Raw genomic sequence first — 22,209 nt, 5'->3', positions numbered from 1 at the left:
GGCTTCGTCTGGGGAACGCTTAAGCAGCCTTTAAACATCGATTTGTAAATTGTTAAATGATTGCCGGCTAAATGCGCATAGCGAATGCCTACCACCTCCCCACCCAACCATTTGCTCCGTTCTGTTCTGTTCCACCCTTCGGCAAGGGTTGTTAGAGCCGTAGCCGGAGCGCCCCGCCTGTGTCCGTGTCTGTATCCACGTCTGGTTCTGGCCCTCACATCGAATTCCAAGCATATTCTTGCAATGCGCTCACATTTTTTCGAGCATTGGTTAGGGGGTTTGGAAGCTTGATTTTTGATATCGATCCTCCTGACCCATGCAGTGGTGGTACGGATGCAGAAAAGTTAAAGGACGTGGCCACGACTTCTGGGCTCCTTAAGGCATGGCAATGCTTAGACGACTTCACTGGGGGAGAAACAGTGAATGGGAAAGCGGAAACAGAAGCGTTTTGGCGACCCCAAGTGCCACTTCAAGTCGAGGAGCGGAAGCAGCCATTGAATATTCAAGCAGAAAACACTCGGAAGAGGGCGGGCTGGAAAGATGGGCAGCTGTCCTAAGAGGTGGAGCGCCTTGTTTCATTGGCGGTTTCTATGAAACTTTGGCAGCCATTTATAAAAATGTTGTCCATCTGGGGAAATTGGACTTGCCATTTGTCCGGTTCTCGTTCTCCCTCTCCCTCTCTCTGTTCCTTTCCCTATCTCTAGATTCCCCTCTCCGGCTTCTTGACACGCATAACACTTTGCAGCGAGCAGCAGTTGGCAAACAAATTTGAATTTATATTAATTTATTAGCATAGGAAAAGCGCAGCCTCCGGCTAAAAGTGAGCCGAACTCGGGGTCGCCGCAGTTGACACAAAGTGGCGGATGCTAGTACGGTGGAAAGTTTCAAGGGAGAGGGCATCGGTCGCGAACTCGCATATAATGAAAATGAAAAGCATTTCCAGAATTTTCAGTTCAGCAATGAAGTTGCTAATTTGAAATGTAAAATGGTCTGCTAAGCCAAAAGAGCCAACAACTCTCACCGACGGCAAACCAATGTTGGCCTAAAGAGTGGACTGGGCAGCAGGATGGACGGACGTCTCTCAAAGATTTATTAATACGCGCATTTCTCACTCTGGATTTGCATTAAGGCTGTTGGGTCTGCCTCGGTCTCGGGTCAAAGTTGAGGTGCGACTTCATTTCGAGTTTTAAGTGGTGCCCAAAATATGCAGCACTTGTGTGAAATATGCGCCACAAAGCCAAAGTGCCAGCTATGCAAAATTATGCTAATGCCAGGTGTGTGTCGTCGTTGTTGGAGGCGGTGGTGTGGCGGACGAGTGTGGCCAAATGTCACCCATTTTGGCAACAACGTGCAGTTGGGCACTGCCACAACCGTAGGGGGTGTGGATGCGCATGCCACGAACTTTAACACGCCCATTTGCACTTTAAAGCTTTCAGCATGGCATCCCCATCTTATTCCCATTCCCATTCCGAAAGTCGTGGAACCCCAACACCAACACACTCATAAAATGCGCATTAAACACACGCAGCTCGAAGCCGTACCCGGCTTGGCCAAATCCAAAAGGATTTAGTTGCACCACAGGAGGCGGTTGCTCCACGGCTACTGCGCCATCTTTGCATACCCGCCGCCCCCACACACTGCCTCAGCGTCTAACCAACCAGCCACACAACGGCAGCCAGTGTCCTGGGGAGGGGGTTCAACCTTTGCGCCCCAGCTGGTAACATCAATGGCTTTTTCATCCATCAAATATGGCGTCAAGCGTCACGGGGACTGCGAGCGCAAAAAGGCAAGCTATTGTCGTCTAATACCACAGCGACAGCCCGGCATCCCAACGACCTGACGGAGTGACGGCGTGACAGCCTGACGATATGCCAGAAGTAGAAGCTACGGCAGACCACGCCATGCTACAACCAAAGCAAAGCGCCGTGCATCACATCACTTCCGTTGCCTGCTGGCTCCGGGTTGGGTGCGGCTGCCACCGCCGTGGGCTACATAATCTTCCCAGCTTTATGTGTGCTGATGACTTGCTGAGCCTCAAACTGAGTTACGGATCTAGGGTTGGGGATGTTACTGGGAGTGGGACTGGGAGTGGGATTGGGGATGGGGATGCGAATAGAGATGAAGCTGAAGGCAAAGCAGATCGAGTCTGGGTTGCACTGTGTTTGGTTGCTCCGAAAAGTGCTGACTGGGTTTTTGTGCTTGGTCGGATTTTCTGCACCCGGAGTGGGGAGCTTTCCCATGCCATTCCCCTGGCTGTTGGCTCAGCATGTTGCTGGCGTCTAAATACATGAACACACACTCTTGCACTTGCATAAGCATAGACATTCATATAATGCTTGTAATATTTGCGCTTAGCCTTTGGGGGGAGACCACGCCACACCACTCCGACTGGGCCCTGATGTCCTGCTGTCCTGCTGTCCTGCTGGCCTGCCGTCCAGACATTTGCTCCAAATGTCCTTGGGGCCAGTTCAGTTGGCGCGCTTCAGTCGAGTTCAAAATGTTTATTTTGTTGTCCTTAGGATAGTCGTTTGCTCATTTTGTTCTCTGCCATAGCGCTCTGCGAGTATATTCTCCTTCCCGGGTTTTGGGTCCCAGTCCGCACCGCTTGCTGCTGCTCCGCACCGCTTGCTGCTGCTCCGCACCGTCCGCTTGTTTGCAGAAATGTTCTGGTGTGTACGTACCCGTAGTTGGATGCGGATGGAGAGGTCGATGGGGATGTGCATTGCTTTTTTCAGCGTTTCTGTGTGTGTTATTTGCTTTGAACTGTTTGCATTTAGCGCTGTTTGCATTTCTCAGGAATATCTCGCCCGTGCCTCTGGTAAATATCCTTGATCCATTTGCAAACAGTAGCGAATATAAGGCATCTCTTCTCTTGGGCCTGCTGTGGGTGAACCCCTACTTTCATGCTTTAAGGCCAGCCTAAGCTTGAGCACTTGGCTGAGGTCAGGTCAGAATAAAGTTGAGCACATCTCTGCCACAAATCGTTTGGATAGAAATGGAACTCACTTCCACGGACGGACTACAGGTAAAGGGTTGATACATTTTATGTCTTTATGTGAACCTACTTTGTCCTCATTTCTATCTATGATTAATGTTAATCCTATGATCTTCCCTGAAGGAACTTTAATTTCGATGGACTGGTGAGCAGAAATGTAAAAAAGGACGCAATCAGCAAACAGTTTTCAGCTGAAAAGATCTGAATGTCCGTCATAGCTAAATACCTTGTAATATGAAAAGAGAGAGCCACATAAAAGCGCCCACGGGACACAATGCTGACTCTAGCCATGCCATGAATCCTGACGGTGATGCTGATGATGAGGATGAGGATGAGCGCAGCAGCGCAACGCAGCGCAGAGCACAAAACGATGATGCACAAATCCTTTAAGAGCGGATTTGGCATTCCCGCGATGAGACGGTAAGGGACGTTGAGTCCTGGACGAGGACACAAAGACGAACAAACGGTCGAGGACTTGGCTTGGGATGGGGCGAAGAAAGGATGTGCAGAAGACAAAAAATAAAACCAACTGCGGAGCAGAGCGGGGAACAGGCTTTAAAGCATTGCAAAATAGATGCCAACTCAGAGCCCTGTAAGCCGCACGCTGGTTACAGTGGGGGGTAGAGGCGGTAGTAGTCTGATGGCGACGACTCCGAGGCCTGATATGAAAACGCGATCCTTGGGGATGGGCATCGACATAAAGACAGCAGCCAAAGAGGAAGTGTTGTATTTGTAGTGCAACAAACTATTTGTTTTAACCCGCTGTGCAATGCTGTGAGCGAAATGTTCTCCATTCCGTAATCCCTACGTCCGTAATGGTTATTGGAAACGAAACGCAGTCGAAAACTGCCGACAAATATTGACTTGGCCGTTGGAATGGGCGAATGTTTGCGCCTTGGTAAGTCCTCCGCTTCCAACAAACGAGTACGAGGAGACTCCACAAACTCCCCGACCGCCCTCGGTGTCAGCCATGAACTTTTATTACGCCTCGAGGTAAATTGTTTTATTTATTTTTTAGGCCTGTCGCTCGCCACGCAGCAATAACGACAAGGACAACCATGCAGTGGTCCTGTGTCCTGGATGCTTCTTCCCGGTCAACGCATAATTCTGCGTTACTTTGTTTCCACAGACGCCATCCCACATGCCACATGCCCCATGCCCTCTGGCAACACCACCCACAGAGCCCAGAGCAGCCGCAGCCGCGTCGGCATCCCTTTGGGCCAGCCGGCCGTAGAAATCGCAACAATTTGTAATGCCAAATATTTTATTTATTCTGCGATTGCCAGCCGCCTTCTTGGGCCACATAAATAAATACGTACGAGTATTTGTGTAGTTATTTTTTTAGCACTGTCCGCCCGATTGGCTCAACAAGTCGGAGCCGCAGGGGTTCCGGGCCCTGTCCCTGTCCCTGGGGTGGGTTCTGTTTCACACAAATGCAGACAGTGACCGTCCTATTCCCATGTGATTATCGGATTATACTGCAGGCCCAGAAATGTATCACACACGATTATTTATAAATGGAATTCTCTTTTAGTTAGTTTTTATTTTTATGTGAACCTTTTACTAAAGGTTTCGAGCTCTGCATAATTTGTAAATTCTTACAAAAGGAACAGATTTTGAAAATTTCCTTAGTATATGGCTGAAATCTTTTGTCTGTAATCCAAAAAAGTTCAAGCTCCTAGAGCAATTAATGAGGAAAGTTTCACTAACCAAAATAATATTATTTCCCTGTCATTGGGGCTAAAGCAGACCTCAGTTTTGTTCTCGAAAATAACACTATCGGCATTATCTGACCACGCACTTACAACTGCCACTGCCACTGGAACTCCATAAACGCATCGCCACTCTACCATTTCATACATAATGAACTCGTCGCTGAGGCGAGGGTAAATTTGTCTATTATGGTGCATTGATTAGCGCCTCGGCCCCCTATTCACACTTGCGGGAGGCGCGTGCGGCTCTCGGCACACGGCGGGTCGCAGTGGCTCTGTCGCTTCACAAATGCATGCAATGCCACACATGTCGTGTTTAATTAACCCCCAACAATTTCAACTTCCGCTGCCTGCCCCACTGCATGCCACACTGGCTACCCCGACCCGGACTGCCCCACACCGACCAGCCTCAACACGCTTCCATTCATCCATTCACACTCCCACACAGACGCGCCGCGCCCAGGCTGCATCTGCATTCATTCATACGAGAGGAACGCGCATAATTTCTATATGTGGCTGTAGTTTGTGAACCTCTGTGCTCTCTGCCCCACAACGTGCCATGAACAATCTCTTCTGCGCACGGGTTGGGGCACAGCATAGTGACCCAAATTAATCTTAGTCATTAGCAGCGGCACTGGAAGTGGCAGCAACATGGGAGCAAGTGCAAGTGCAAGTGTACAGCGGTATCCAAATTGAAGTCAAGCCTGACAGACGCGACGATGACAACAGTAAGCGGCAACAGGGCGGCCTTCTAAGTCTCCGCCCGGCACCCCTTGAGAGGACTCGCTTAATGGCATGTCTAGGCTCCGCGTAGAAAAAGTGGCAAAAGTTTCGTGACGCCTGCGGGCTGTCAGATGGTGAGAGCGGGACGGGGCAATGTTGCCATGTCTACTGGGGCTTCATTTGGGAACACACAAAATCTAAGATGGGGTAAATGAAAGTGTGCCAACAAAAGGCGGTCCAACCATCAGCAACCTTTAAATAGATTGTGTTACAATTCACAGAAACACATCAATTATTCCGCGTGTTGACCATAAACCTATTAGGTAAATTAGGTGTATGAGAGAAAAAGCTTCAATTTATTATTCTAAAAATGCAGCTAAGACAAATTATATTTAAAGATGTTAATTAACAAAAAGACAACTCTGTCGTATAAGCCAAGATAATTTACACACCTTTCGAAGAAAACTCACATGCGTGTGTATTACTGGTATTGAAAGCAGTTTCAAAATATTTACAAAATCGTTTATTTCTCTGAATGCATGTACACAAGAACATACATCCTTCGCCAGCCTGAATTGTGAATAACAAAAATAGCCGCACATAATTATTATCATTATCAGGAGAAAGGCAACACCAGAGCTGAGAGATATCTGGAGGAAACAGGAGCTGGCAGCTAAATGGTCCTCCCGCGCTAATTGTGAGTAACACGTTCGCGCTTACGAAACTTTCTGGGGAATTTTCTCCGGGAAACACCAGCCAACCATCCAAGCAACCTAGCAGCCCAGAAGCCAACCAAAGAGCCAGCCGTCCGCCCTGGCCAGACAGGTCCTCATCTCGGAGCTAGACATGCAGTCAGCCGGCAAGTGCTTAGACATTAAAGTTTGGCGAGCAGCTCGTTTAATAGACCGAAATTCATTTTGGCAAAGTTTAAAGAGTAGCCGGTAGATGCCGACATTTACGAGCACGAGAATCTGTCATTAACACGACCCGGACACTACCGGAAGGTGCGGTAGGCCAATTAAAGCTGCGACATTGAGGAGAAAACTTTAATTTAAATCGGACCGTAAGACATCGAAAATCAATACATTTAAAATTTACAAGCTACTGCGGAAAAAAAGAGAACAAAATCGTGGCCTGCACACAAAAAAAAACAACATTCCGGCCATAGATTTCCAGTGCTCGAGGAAAGTCTTTGGGGATGTTGTTGCCGAAGTAGGGACAGAGACAGGAACCGAAGCGGGGCAAGGCGAGGCGAGTCGACAAAGCAAGCAAGAAATCGCCGAGCCAAACATCCTTTTGTCAATACAAACTACGTGCAACAAAACAAATAAAAGCTGCCCCGCCAACAACAAAGACAAAAGTCAAAAGTGCAAAAAACAAAGGCAAAACAAGTCAGAAGCGCCCCAAATCTGTGGCGGAGTCTGAGGCAAGGTCAACGCATGCGCCCCCGAGGCTGGGGAAGACTAAATGGCAGTGTCTCTCTCGCTCTCAACCTGCAGGGGTTGGAGCTCAGGAAATGCTTTCCCATTCACATAGGTACACCCCCACAGTCATACCATTTAAAATTGCGCACCCAGTGGCCATTTCTCCTCCAGCTGGAGAGAATTTCCTACCTCGACAGCGGCAGTGGCGGTGGCAGTGGCATCGGCAGCATCGGGCCGTGCATCTGGCAAGAAGAGCAGATGATTTTTAACAAATTTCATTAACATCAGAGGTCCGTAATCATTCAAGCATCGCGTTTCGTAACAGGGCTAGGTCAGAGAACCTCGACGCAGGCCGCTGGAAAGTTCCCAATCGAATAATAGCGACAATCGAATTATTTTGAGACATTAAAACTTCGCAAAATGTGCCAGTAAACAAAGGAAATTCCTGCTGCCTACATCACATCCCATGCTCATCCGAGAGCTTTGCGAAAATTATGTAATTGGCAGCAATTGTGACTTTGAATTTTCCAAACTAAACGAAACACACAAAAACAGAATGATCGATGAGCAGCACCCAATGCAGATTGGCATGTGTAAGTATCAATAGCCGCGGCGAAGTGATTTCTGACAGATGACAAAAAGCCGACGGCTTTTCCAAAACTTGTATATTCCGACGGCACTTTGGAATCTCAGAGGCCATCATCGAAATAATCTGAAGCGAATTTCCATTTCCGTCAAATATTTATACGTTTAATCCTTATTTGGTGATTGTTGATGATTTTATTTGAATTTAGGAATCGTTATCATTTGAATATTTGTTCTGTCTTAGGACAATCATTGGTGTACAGGTCTAAGAACTCAATTTAGTTAATCAGACGAATTTAATTTATGTTCAGTATGCAAAATATTTAATAAACTTAGTCAATAAATATGGTTATCAAAGTATGACATTCAAAGAGTTTGAACAAGGATCCTTTGTAACATCGAAAGTTTTGAAATGTTTCGAGTGTTTTAGCTGCGTAAGCACTGACAATAAAACTCACGGCTAAAGGCTTTTTTGAATCCATTTTATTGCCAAGAAAAGTATCCTCATCCGCCACTGCAATAGCACACATGTTGCCAAATATCCGTCTAAACTGAGACTTCCATTCATGGTGACACCCACAAGTTGAACATCAAGTGCTAAAATCCAACTGTCGAGAAGCTAGGGAAAATTTCAACATATTTTGTAGTGGAAAGCAAATTTGACTTCTGTCAGAGATTAGCCCAAAACAAAGCATTTACGCTGCGATTGCTGGCACAACAAAACTGATCCGTAATTTCATTGTGTGCCCAAATCCGATTAAATAAAACGCTGTCAGTTCCCGGCAGTGCCCATCAGCAACTGACAAACGGCTGAGATAGAGGCTGCGGCAAGGCAGCGGCAGCGGCGACACACAGCATCCTGGCCAGGGTTTCCGCTCGCGGGCTGCTGTCTGTCGACTGGCAACATATGCCGCCAGCCGCCGTAACCGACATTGTAAGTCCCCGTTCCGCACCCGGAATTGAACTTCGGGCACGAACCGTTTCGGGCTAAGCCAAAGCATATTTTATGTATGAAGCGACATAAGGGTGGGCATCCCCTTTGTTGATTCATTTAAATGCCCCGGTTAGCCCGGCGAACTACTGCAACCGATTCAATTCAACGAAATTCACTTATAATTTAGTTACAAGAATCGCGGGGTGGCTGCTCGATGTTCCTATATCCGCCCCTTAGTTCTCAGTGCACATTAGAATCTAATTAGAGCGGGGGTAGACCTATCAATGTCGGATTTGCACTTGTCGTCCTTAATCCGCTGACGCCACGCAAGAACATGTCCGGCAAACATGCCGGAATATATTTTGATCTGCCAAAGGGCATCACAGAGCGCACAAAAGTGTAACAGGTGTGGCCGCTGAGCGGCTTACTCTGCTGCAGTCCTTAGGAGCACCCATTCTTCAAAGTGTCTAAAGTTAATCAAATGCCTGACTGCAGGAGGTTGCAGTTTCCATTGACAGTTGATATGGCGGTTATGTGTTTCTTTGAAGTAATTCCTCTGGATAGTGACAGAAATCGATTATCAGATTTCCAATTTCTCAATATTTGCCATGAAAATGTCTCGAAACAAATCACTTGATAAAAATAAGAAGAACGATGCGGAACGTGTGAGACGCTCCGTACGCGTCCCAACTTTTATATCCGGTACTCGGTTATATGTACATATGTACGTTCAAATGCATTTATGTGTAATCTTTTTTTTCGAATTTAACATTTCTTATATATCCACATAACTTTTCGCCCTTCCCCAGAGCCGCACACTGCATGAGGCAGAGTGTTGGAGCGAGAAAGAATGACAGCAATAAGCAAGTACAAGCCGTTGGAAATGGTGGGGAGAAGCAACTGCAAATGATTTTCTTCATTCTGGCTATAATAATGATCTGAGCCGATCTTAATTTGGGGATCTGATGGATATGGAAACTCCCGCGTTTTCTCCCCTTCGTTTTCTCTTAGCTTCAAAATGTTGAATTTGAGAGATTCACGTTTTGTAGGGGCGGAAGGGGGCGCCAAATTTTTAACTCTGATATACAGGCGCTCATCAAAATGGACGGACTGACGGACAGACCAACAGACATAGACTCGGCTATTGATGCTGATCAAGAATATAAATATGTACATATGTACATATGTACATATATACTTTACAGGATCGGTAAAGTTTCCTTCTGTGAGTTACGCACATTGCTCCGACCACAAATACAATATACTCTATTTACTCTTCGAGTACCGGGTATGTTCCTGAATCGTCACTACTACTTGGTGACCTTATTTATAAAGGCGATATTTTGTGAGAAGCAAAAACAATAATCGTCAGGATCTCCTATTTTAGCATTTAGAAATTCGAGAATCAGAGTGAAAATATCAAACTAACTTTTATAAGTTATTAACAAAATAAATTTCCATTATATTAATGTGCATAATTAATAATGAAAATAAAGATTTTTGAGTTGAACTTAAACCTCCAACTGCCGAATGTCATTATCGTGTATGTAATTGCCCTGTTAGCAGATACCAATCAGAAAATCACTTAATTTGAATTCAGCATCATTGAATTCAGGCAAGGAATTAGCTATATACAAACGAATCTACTACTGCAGTTACTCTCATTCTTTGTTTAATTTATACCCATTCCCAAAATAAATTAGTTTACTTGCCCGCGGTCTAACGGAGAATAATGACGGCAGAATAACTTTTAAATTCCGCGCATAATTGTGGCTCAAATTTGCATACCAGATATGCATAATGTTGCAAAAATTTAATGAAATTGCGCGCACATTTAAATCATTCATTCATTCAAAATGCGCGAATGACATGCTCACATTCACGTGACGGGGGCCACGCGTAGGGGGGCCATGCAATAATAGCACTGAAAAAGAGCGACACACACTTGAACAGACGCACACACACACACACACATGCTGGAAACAAATTACGGTAAAATTTCAGCAATTTGCCATAAATTGAGACAACACGGAACAAAAGGCCAAGCACAACGAGCACCGCAAATGTACAGTCATTTTTTGCGCCATTCCGAACAATTGCACGCACACACACACGAATCCATTACGTATACGCAGAGTTGGCTTTCCCTTTTTATACCCGGTACTCGAAGAGTAAATAGGGTATATTGTATTTGTGCACAAAGTGAATGTATGTAACACACAGAAGGAAACTTTTCCGACCACATAAAGTATATATATTCTTGATCAGCATCAATAGCCGAGTCGACTGAGCCATGTCTGTCTGTCCGTCCGTCTGTCCGTCCGTCTTGTTGATCTCTGCCTGGATCTCAGAGACCATAAAAGCTAGAGCCACCAAATTTTGCATCCAGACTTCTGTATGCTCACACTGTTACACGTATATTTCAAAAATGAGCCACGCCCCTTTCCGCCACCGCAAAAGGGCGAAAACCTCCCAAATCTACAATTAAAAAATAAAATTAAACTAAATACGCCATTCTGTAGGGAATGACCATATCTATCAGATCACCAAATTGGGATCCGATTGGATCATTATTATAGCCACAATGAAGAAATTAATTTCCAGTGGCTAAACCCACCCTGTTCCGCAGCTTTTGTTGTTCTTTTCACATTCTCTCTTCACACTCTGCTTCTGCTTCACACGGCCCCTGACTCTGCCGCCCCTCTGCCTTTGCCTCTGCTGACTTTTAACCCACCCCGTCACGCGGCTTATATTTGTTTTTTGTGCGGGCGCTGTAGTGGTAGTGGAAGTGTAGTAGATGTAGATGGCAGATGAAGAAAATATGTAAAATTTGACAAAACACCGCTAAGGTGCAGATGTAGTACTGAGTGCCGGGTATAAGAGTTGTGACGCGTAAGAAGCGTCTCACACGTCCCTTCTCGTTTTTTTCGTTTTGCACAAAAGGCATAGCATGGGTATGGGACGGGCAGTATTTCGAGTGTAGTCAAACAGGGGGCACACACTCGCTCCTGGAAAAGTCATTTCAATAATTGCAAAACCACAAATTTACTACAACTCGAAATGGTTGGCGAATGGTCACACAACTCCGTCGAACACTGGCACTCGAAAGGGGCCAGCGCAGTGGTGGCCACGGCTATTTTCTGGACAGATGGGAGATGGACACTGGGTGGATCGGATCGAAACGAGTCGAACCGCAAATACAAAATCCAGTTTGGGGCATAGTTTTTGCCACGGACAACTGGCCGCAGTTGTAAATTTGAGGCGCACACTGCCACAAAACGCTCCACACACCAACACCTACATATATGAGTACGCACTCATACACAAACACATACAGTCACTCGTACTCGCACACTCCTCTTGCCGCCACAATGTGCATGCCAAAGGGAAAATAAAAATATCTGAAATGTTTCTCATTTGCATGTTGGGGGCTGCCTGCCCCACGACACGACCACAAAACCAAAATAGTTCCAATGGACATAAAATGTCAACAGCAGCATCTACTGGGAGCCGGCCCAGGACCAGGAACAGGAACAGGAGCTGGGGGAGGATCCGCGCCATGCTCAGGAGCGGGGCAGCCACAGGCTGGGGGTCTCAATCAACTGCTGTTGAACGGAAATGAACGCATGTTAACAACACCAGCATCAGCAGCAGAAACAGCAGCGGCAACAGGAAGAGGTTTGACAGCAGCAACATCCACTACAAGTGGCAAAGCCGGAGCAGCAGCCCACCATGACAAAATGGCGTCAGTCAGCAGAAATGTCAACGGAAGTTGCAACAACCACAACAGCAATAGCAACATAAACAGCGCCATAAACAATGGCCACGCACCACATCAACAGACGATGAGGATGGGCATGGGACCGGGACCACCCCAACTCTGTAACCGCATTACCTTGGGGGAGTGCAGTCTGAATGGGATGGACGGCTTCACGGCCCCCGCACCTCCATCGGCATCAAACACACCGCAAGCGCCTCAACCGCTGCAACAGCACACGGGTATGGGAGGGGACATGGGGGCATTCCCGATGAACAACTGCGCCCACTGCTGCCAGCCCATTTGTGATCGCTACATCATGCGCGTATTGGATAACTCCTTCCATGAGGGCTGCCTTAAGTGCACCGCCTGCTCGCTCCACCTAGTGCACTCGTGCTACTCTCGGGAGGGCAAGCTATACTGCCGCATCGACTACGAGAGGTGAGTGCATGTGCCAGGCGCCATTTTTCCATTTTGCCATTTGGCCATCTTGTCGGAGAACCATGTGACCCCAGCAATGTGTCCATTCCATTTCCATTCCATGCAGACTCTACATCCGCAATCGTTGCCTGGGCTGTGGCCATAAGGTCGCCGCTGATGAGCTAGTGATGCGGTGCCACGAGAATGTCTTCCATCTGAAGTGCTTTGCCTGTGTGGTGTGCGGAGCCCTGCTGAAGAAGGGCGAGCAGTATGTGGTGAAGCAGGGACAACTCTTCTGCCGCTTCGACTACGAAAAGGAGGTGGAGATGCTGCAGGGCTATGGTGAGTCCACGACGCGTTCGAGAACATTTCAAAACGCTAACTCATTATTTGTGCAGATTACTACGGCGACGACCTCTTTCCGCCAAAACTGGATGGTAGACGCGGCCCCAAACGACCACGCACAATCCTCAACACACAGCAGAGACGCTCGTTCAAGGCCTCGTTCGAGGTGTCACCCAAGCCCTGTCGCAAAGTGAGAGAGAATCTGGCCAAGGAGACTGGTTTAAGCCTAAGGATAGTACAGGTACTAAATAAAACATCTGGATTTGTTTTTTTCAAAAATTACTATTGTACTTTAACCTCATTAGGTGTGGTTTCAAAACCAACGCGCCAAGGTCAAGAAGATACAGAAGAAGGCTAAGCAAGAGCCGCCCAGCAAAGGAGCCAGCGACTCCCAGGACTCACAAGAGTCGCACGACAGCAGTCTGGCTACCAAAATCAAGGACGAGGCGCATAGCGACAGCGAGTCACAAATGGAGTCGCCATATTCAAATGCCTCCGAGGGGCTATCCAGGATGCGCTGCATCAAGGAGGAGCAGGAGCAAGTGCCCTTCAACTGCATGGAAACCAACAAGGGTAAGTACTTCATTTAGCCGTGCCTAAGCTGTCCCTGAAGATAACCCCTTCCTGGATGGCCTATCCACAGAGAACTGTAACAAGAACAACGAGCCAATACTGAACACCATTCTGGGGCTGAGCTACGCCACTTTCCAGCAGCTGATGGGACCCTTCACGCAGACGCCCATGATCAACCCGATCGACCGACTCTACAGTATGCAGAGTTCGTACTTCCGGCCCGAGGAGCTGGGTGCCTACGGCGATTGCGGTGTCAAGGAAGCCCTGGAGCACTAGTCCATCCTTAAAGCCCCTCACTCCCAATTTTAAGCCCAAATCAAAATTAGACCTTGTAAAATAAACGAATGTTAATATGCTAGCAATTGAATCCATGCAGCGCCTTTTACACAACACCCCAATGATGGCCACCGCCAGCACTTGCGTAACAACCCCACGCAACCACCCGGCTGCCGTTCGTTGGTCCTGCAGGTGCAGCCTCTGAATCAGTTCCGCTCGGTTGACAGGAGGAACAAAGCATTTGACACAGCAGTCACAGCCACCCCGAAGCAGGGTGCAATGGGCTGTACGGGCGTAAAATGCCGTTTCGTCATGCATTGTTCATAGGGCCCCTGCCCCTGTCCAGGTTTTGCTGACGGCCCTGTTGACGAAGTCGACATGACAGTGTCGCAAAATCGGACCTCTGACAGTCGTCCTTTACTTCCCTATCTTTGTCATTCGCTCCCGTGGTGGAGAAAGCCGATTTTTATTTAAAACTGCATTTCACAATGTATGTTTGAGCTTTATACCTAATACACATGCATGCAAAGTTTTAGGAAAGTACGATGCTAAGCTGGTCCATTGATTGCAAACTATACATTTGTAGTATTTTTCTGTCTTGGAATCAGTCAAATTTGTAGTAATTATTTGTCACTTAATCTATTATATTCAATTTATTTTTGCTTGTCGCTATTCTTATTTGCTTAATTACTAACCCTTTAAGGATTTTTACTGAACTTTAATTGGAGCCCATTAAGCATTTAGTTTCCAAATTCAGTTTTGAGGAACTGCAACACATGTTTACACATTACAGGCCCCCATACCCATACCCACCCACTGATTTCAACCCAGCGCAACTTTATGCAATTTGTCACAATATGTGTCACATTAGCCACAGCAATTGTGCTTAAACGTCACCGTCTCCGCACTACGGCTGTTTTCCTCATCAGCTCTGCTAACCAGATTATACCCCAATCGCGACACCGATACGGCTCTAGGTCTGGCTGTGCCCATGGTTCTAGCAGGGGATGGGCCGGTGGTGGTAGTCGGAGTATTGTAAAAATATTCAAACAAAGGGCTCGGCCTCACCAACATACAAGCACGAGAATAGCTCAGCCACCACCACCGACTGCAGCCGCAGCCCCCGAGGAATCTGCAGACGAGCAGTCGTCCACCCTCTCTGCCACTTTCCGCCCGATGATATGAGCATGATAGAGCATGTAAGTCGTTTCTGATACACGCATTAACAGGGCACGTAAAAAAGAGATCCGAGTCCGCATCATTAATCAAACGCGGACAAGGACAAACAAGTGCACGGTACGGAGCGGAGCGAAGCGGAACGGCTCTGGAAAAAATACACCACGGACAATGCGAGAAAAAGCGTCGCGAGTCCTTTTTGCCCAATGTCCTTCTGTACTTGAGAGCAGCTCTTGGCGCCACATTCGAACGATGCCACCGAGCCCGTGGTAACGACGCGTTCTTTGTGTTCAATGATCTTTTTCCGCTCCGCTCGTAAATGTGTAAATTACGTAATTAATTGACGTTACGGCAGTGGGAAGTGGGTGTATTCAAATACTCGCTCAACACAAAAAACAAAAAAAACAGCAGGAAATTTCCCCCCGGAAGTTTTGGTGTGTTTGCATGTTGAAGAACGCAGCCAGATAAACAAGTGTGGATTTTCCATCCACTCCCATTACTGCTAAAAGATATTTACAACTCAAATATACCATCTAAAATACAAATACAAATACACATTTGTAGATAGATGTAGATGGGGATTAGCCACTCAACTCAATGGCCATCCTAGAACATAAAATCCTCCTCAAAAGTAACATTGAACTTCATTGATCGTAAAATTATTGTCTCGGCTTTATGTGTAATATAATATCAATTTGAGGCGCTCCAAAATATGCTCCAAATCCAAGAATGAATTGTATGGCAGATTCAGCCAAGGAAAGAACGGCTTTCAAAGTCGAATCAGTTTAACAAATCGTTGTCAACATTTTCATTTTTATGCGATATTTCCAGCTCGTAATACAATTCGCCATCACTTTGTGTAAACAATAAAATTAAAAACAAATTTTCTTTCCCCATAAAGGACATCGAAAGAAGGCAAATGCACAATATAAATCGGGAATATAAATGCGCCATTACTTTTATTTGCTTAGGGCGTGTATGTTGACAAAAGGCCTGAAAGGCAAAAGTGTTTGAGCAATTGCCATCAAAATGAATCAATTTTTTAGTGAAAAATTGCCAGATCCTGTGTATGACTCGTGTTGACCTACATACATAAATATGTACATGCATACCTATGTATATAAACAAACCAAGCTAGTTCTAACTTTATATTCAATTGTGAGTGAAATGCGACAAACAATTTTAGTGATACACTAAAACCAAATATGACTTCAATAGGACTTCTCTTAGGTTAATAAATATTCTGTACAACAAGGGAAATAGCTCAGATTCAAATTAAATATCAGAGGAATTTCAGTATCGAGGAAAATTTATATTTCAGTTTTTTCCCAAATCTTTATATGCATGTACGAGAAAGAATGTATGTATGTACATACAAGCTAAAGACTTTACTTCTCATTAGGTAAATCGGAGTCCACGAACATGAGCAACTCACCGCAAAGAGCCACACAAGTTGTCGGACATCAGAGAAAACATCTTGCACAGATGTCACTCACTGTTCCGGCCCTGAGCAAGTAGTTCAAATAAGTCAGTCGTGGCAGTCGGGTTGGTGACTGGATTGGTGGTGCCGCAATCTAAATGCAAATGGACGGCCAATGACTAAATGTGAGCCGCTGGCCCAGAAAACCACAAAGCCATAACCAGGAATCTCTCGCATAATACAGCCGTAGAAGCCAGAAAGTCGAGGGGGGACTGCGGTAAATGAGTGGGCCAAGTCATTCAGAGTAGTTGGAGTCGTTGTGTATACTCGTACGTGCCGTATGCACGCTGTGTGATGGCTAAACTTCTGTTCGAGCTCGACATTTGGCACAAAATTCATAAATGCTAATTTCAACACATTGCGCACACGCTACAAATATGAATATTTACCATAACTACGCAAACAGGCGCACACGCAAATCGACTTCGATTCCCTAGAAGCTGGAGGTGGAGCAAGGGGCGAGTGGAGTGGAGTGGAGTGGAGCTTCAGACCTGCCTCTTGCCTTGATAGACGAGCACTCGGCTTCTGTAGTGACTTTACTGGTTCTGGTTTAATAAAATCCTTTTGCAAAATGAAGCAACTGTGCATTTTAGGCTGGTGCTGCCGCTGCTGCTCCTGCTTCTGCCACTCACAGACACATTTGGTGCTATGTGAAAGCGAGTGTCGATGGGATGCGTATGGGGATACGAGTATAGATGGTTATACGGCAGTGTGCTTCGCAAATATGCGTCAAAATCGCACAGACGCACAGTTTTTGAATACCAAATGGAGACAGGATGGGAATGCACTACGTGCATAGGCATACAATAGTCTATATTTGTCTACTTGATGCCACAGATTGAGATTGGTTTTGTGTCTTTTGCCTTTTGCCTTTTGCCTTCTGCCTTGTGCATTGTGCCTTGTGGGCTGGGCTGTAATTGGCCACTAGACTGCCGTCCTGTCCAGCCACATAGCTGCCATCAGGCACGAACCAGGCAGCCGGAGCCACTTGCATGTTCCCCTTCACAGAGATCCAATTCTTTGGAGGCCACACTCTGCCATTAAATTGAAAATTTCTTTCAATTGTGCTGCCAGCAGACAACAGACTCTGCTACCACATTATTAGTTCAAAACTTGCCCCCATCGGGCGACTAATGAGTTTCTAATAGGCCTGAAAGTGGCATTAAGGCGTGTCGGCCCTTGAACGGTCATCGGATGTCTAATGAAAAAAATTATCTTACTGCACCAGCCACATGGTACAGTAATTGGAGTTTATATGTGGAAAATACACAAAGGATCCATGAACGTTTTGACATCAATTTAGCTGTGAATAAAATACAAATTTAGAGACCAAGACTGAGAACAGTTTAGCTTTGTACATTGGTCTATAGGTAAAAATACCAATTTGTTGGCATTAATCCTAAAAGTAAAGCTAGACTTCTACAAATTTGATCGAATGCTTTTTGGACTAAAATAGAATTAGAATAATAATGTAGTCTTTTGGACCACGCCTTCCTTCCGCCCTAATACTAACTGAAATCCAAAAAAAAAAACATTTTTTAACTTAAAAAAAAAATTTTATTGATTGGTTAATTTTGAATCGCTCCAACATGCGTTTCGTTCAGTACTTGTTTACCTATCCAATTAATTGGATAATTTTCATTTAAATTTCAATAGTTTCGTCTTCAGTTTTCTTCAATAGATTCTAAATTACAATATTTTATTACGTCTACTTCGCGATTTTTGTCGCTCCAGAGCATCTGCAAAATGTAATATTTTCCGAAAAGGAGCAAAAACGGGATAAAAGCATTGAATCTATATCAATTGACTAATAATATGTAACTATAACCTTGGTAAAGTGGTGTGCTTAACAAAAGTAATGTTCCACTGAACACACGTACATTTCTTACTATAAAACTAAAAATACACCCGAAAAAAATATTGGATATTTTAATAACAACACGTAACTATCGAACAAGATTTATTTAAAATTAATCTACACATAATGACCTCCGAATTCCATATTTACATTATTATTTAATAGTTCGTATCGAGCTAATATTCAACCCACTTTCTTCTTTCTTCTTCAGACTGTAAAAATGCGTAAAAAATAAGGCTACTCCGTAAAAATCTTCTAAAACTATTTTATTCCATCTTGATATTCAGGAATCAGAAAATTTAAGTGGCATTCAAATATTTAGCACAAAATTAATTACATTATTGCCAAAATGTTGGGCTTTTTACCCATAGTGCATTGCGGGAATATGATACAGAAGATTTGCTCTATCAATATATCCGATACAGAGAGATTTCAGGTAATAGGCTATTATCGAAATTAGTAAATGTATTCAGTCCCACGTTTATCTTTCTACATATCTATTTCGATTCGAAATCCGTGTGATGGAGCTTGTATTTTGCCTTTGACATTTGGTCTTGCTGGTCCCGCCCCCGAATACAAGAAATTTGAATTGCAAAATTCGGCAGCTGGTGAATCGAACGGAAACTACGTTGGGTGTCCTCAATCTCAGAGCCACCCCTCCCACATCATCAGCATAGCATCGACTTGCCTGTCCTCAGTGGGGTTCATCGTCGCCTGTCTCCGGCAGCCGGAGACTCCTCCATTGACAGGCCAGACACCAAAGGGGCGTAGTTCAAGACAATGAATGTAGCTACAGCTGGATGAAGATTGAGTTTTGAGCAGGCCAGGCCCAGGCTCCGGCCAAGGTGTTACCAAATGCGATTCCGTCTTCTTATACTAAAAGGCAGTAGCCATCTGTAAATGCAAATGAGCAGCAGGCAAGGAGGAGTCGCTTAATATGCAAATTTCGAATACATATTTAAAGGAAATTTGTGGTCCTGCTGCAACATACTCGTAATGTACTCGTAATTTGAGCAAAACCCAAAACCGTGAAGTTTGGCAAAAATAGGAAAATGCATTGCAAATTTTTGCATATGACCGGAATGTTTTTCATTATGCTGCCGATAGGGGCAGCGAACCCAACATCAAATGGATGCCAAAGATGCGATGAGTGTTCTAAGTGGGTGAACGTACACACACTCGAACAACATCAGAAATGTACGTATCTGTGTGCGGGGGTGTACTGAAAGTCGCGAGCATGTATTAAAAATATCTTCTAGATACTTTGGAAGAAGTAGCTCAAAGCAGAAGTTGAGCCCAGCAGCAGTAGCAGCACTATAAGTCAGGCTGGGCTGCAGTGTGCCGAAGGAATAAGATGTTGGCTGCTGCTGTTACTGCAGCCGCTGGAAAAAATGTTTTTATTACATTTCCCGCGCGTATTTTACGCTACTCACGAAATACTTGAAGCCAGCAAAGGCGCCCGGCATAGCAAACCAAGTCAAAATAAATAAAAATCCAGCATCAGAGACAGGAAAAAGGGAGGTATGGCGACCCATGGCCCACTTCTCCTAACCAGGGCACAACATCGACAACGGCAGACACAGCCACGCACAAAGCCGAGCGCATCAAAGCGTATTCACAAGTGGTCGGTCCTTCGCGCTTTGCTGATTCTTCCAAAGCTCAAAGAATATTCAGGCAGCAGTCCCGCGACTTTCTTTTTACCTCCTGAAGGAGTTGTCTAGGAAACTTTTCTGCGAGCTACTCAAGTCACTGCTCAAGTCGCGCCACTGCCGCTAAAAGAAGCCCCGAAGTCACCAAAAAATTACGGCGAAAAAAATTAAACAGAAAATTGAATAAAATGGTAAAAAAAAAGAGACGTAACCAGATACTCGGCAATGTCCTCTTGGATTTTCTGTTTAAGAAAAGCATGGAAAATATGAACTAGCTGCTGAAATTTGCGCTACAGGTGGAGGTCTAACGCATTTCCAATTTCTTTCAACATCAATCAAAAATTCTTCGAAATCAGATTGTAAATTCAATATTTCAAAGACAGTTTATCAGTTGTATGTTGTATGTATGTAAATATGTACACACATAATTTGTTAGAAAAAGCAGGAATGTTAAAATATTTTAAGAAATTATACTCAAAAGATAGAATCAAATTTGTATTAAAGCAAAGTTTTGATCTTAACAAGTAATATTTTTTTAACTTTAATCATTTTTAAGATAAGCATTTTTTTATTTTTAAAGAGTATTTACTTGTGAACTGTTTTAGAAACTAAATTCGTTTGCTCTAGCCCCACTGGAAGCATTGGATCTCTGTCCAATCCATAAGCCAGCAAATACTTGCTAAAACACACAATCTCTCATAGGGAACCGTCCCTGAGCTCCCTAAAAAAGTCCTCAACAGACCTGTCGCCATTTAATAGAATTTTTCGCCAACTTCTAGAGGGTCCCGGTGCCACTCCACCCTTTGCCGTCGATTTTCCACTTTCAACTCGCGAGCTTGGCTCTGGATCTGGCGGTGGCTCTGCGTATTTTTCTCTTTTTTTCTGAATGCAGATTATGTTTTCATTAAATTATGGTAGCTATGGTTACTTTTATACAATCCAAAGCTACTTCAAACACGAGAGTGGTGCGTGCCAAGCCCGTGGCGACCCCACTGCAAGGCGGCAGGATGGCATACCCCAAGACGATGAAAAAAAGTATTCGCACAAAAGAAGGCGTTGTGCGAGGGTTGGGATATGGGGTGTTGGGTGTTGGGTTCTAGGGGTAGTCAAAGAAAATTGTAGTTTATTTTTATTACATTTACTCGTATTCCACGAATCCCATTCTCTCATCAAGCCAGCCTCATCTCCACCTCCAGCCCCCAACATGCATTCACATTCGTTTCCATGCATTTGCATGCGTCGTGATCGTGACATGTGCGAAGAAGTGCGAAACGGAGCGGAAATGGAAGATGGCGTTCCTTGTTCCCTTTCATAGCGGAATGGAATGTTGGTTTTCGCATCATCTTCCAATCGAAAACGCCATAGCTCTGATATTTACAATATATATTTTTAATTTATCAAAGTCTAAGCTAAGTATACTTAGTTGGTGTGTTCCTTCGAATACTGAGATTTCTAGTTATACAAATTAGAGTTAGTGAAGATCAAAGCGATATTACGAAGTAAAACCTAAAGGGTATTAGAAACTCAGATCAGTGCAGGGCTTCCTCTTTCCTTTCTACTTATTTTCCAAATTGACACGACTGCCTCCGTGCATATGTGTGGAGCATGTGTGGAGTCGTCACTACTGCTTCTCCCGAAGTTTCACTAGTGCGGCACGTACATTTATTACTTTTGCCTCCCCTCACTCCACACACAGGCATACACACACCCCAGAAGCGAGTGCGAGCGCAGTCTTTTCTCCTACAGATGCATGCAAAGCGGGTTTCATTTTTATTGCAAAAATGTAACGTGCCGCATGCGAATTGGTTGCTTTGACTGGCGCCTTCCCCTTCTCGGCCCAAAACTCGCTCCGGCAGCCTTTTCGGAACCGCCATCGCTTTTAATGTTCACTTTTCCGTGCCTGTGCCCCACTTGCAAAGAAATATGAAAAATATTCGTAATAGAGTTGTTTGAAATGTACAATAAGCATTCAAGTGGCTTCGCTGAATTCCAGGGCGAGCTGGATCATACGCAGGCAGCGTGGGTGGATGTTGGGCTCCAGCACATACACATTTGAAAGAGCGTAAGTATGAGAACTACCGTTAATGTGGATCCGAAGCCCCCCTGATGTGCGAATGTTGGATACAAGGAAATGGGCGCCATCTCGGATAAATTGTTCAAAAACCAAGCATTTCGAATAGACTATTCGTTTGTATGTAAGATTTTTAAGTACATATATCAATAGCCAATAGCTTAATTGTTCAATAACTAAACTTTCAAGTAAACCAAAATTAAAATATTAAATTTTTAGAGACTTACAATA

At 44.9% G+C, this 22,209-nt stretch overlaps 1 protein-coding gene across 1 annotated transcript; it reads left to right on the top strand.

The window, feature by feature from the left end:
• The first annotated feature begins 7,155 nt into the window (after positions 1-7,155).
• Positions 7,156-13,821, top strand: LOC117580056 (LIM homeobox transcription factor 1-beta). Its single transcript, XM_034266295.1, has 6 exons — positions 7,156-7,447; positions 11,842-12,571; positions 12,678-12,892; positions 12,949-13,136; positions 13,201-13,468; positions 13,539-13,821. Exons 1-6 carry the CDS (start codon positions 7,321-7,323, stop codon positions 13,742-13,744), a joined length of 1,734 nt encoding a protein of 577 aa, XP_034122186.1. The 5' UTR covers positions 7,156-7,320; the 3' UTR covers positions 13,745-13,821.
• Positions 13,822-22,209: the final 8,388 nt, after the last annotated feature.

The sequence above is a fragment of the Drosophila guanche genome, unplaced genomic scaffold, assembly GCF_900245975.1.
Source record: "Drosophila guanche unplaced genomic scaffold, DGUA_6, whole genome shotgun sequence".
Lineage (NCBI taxonomy): Eukaryota > Metazoa > Arthropoda > Insecta > Diptera > Drosophilidae > Drosophila > Drosophila guanche.
This window is presented reverse-complemented; position numbering and strand designations above follow the sequence as displayed.

Excerpts from the sequence above, each read along its gene's own strand:
- LOC117580056 (XM_034266295.1), top strand. The coding sequence starts at position 7,321 with ATGCTCATCCGAGAGCTTTGCGAAAATTATGTAATTGGCAGCAATTGT. Across the intron at positions 7,448-11,841 it reads CCCAATGCAGATTGGCATGT|TTCCAATGGACATAAAATGT; the intron begins GTAAGTATCAAT and ends AAACCAAAATAG. Across the intron at positions 13,469-13,538 it reads CTGCATGGAAACCAACAAGG|AGAACTGTAACAAGAACAAC; the intron begins GTAAGTACTTCA and ends GCCTATCCACAG.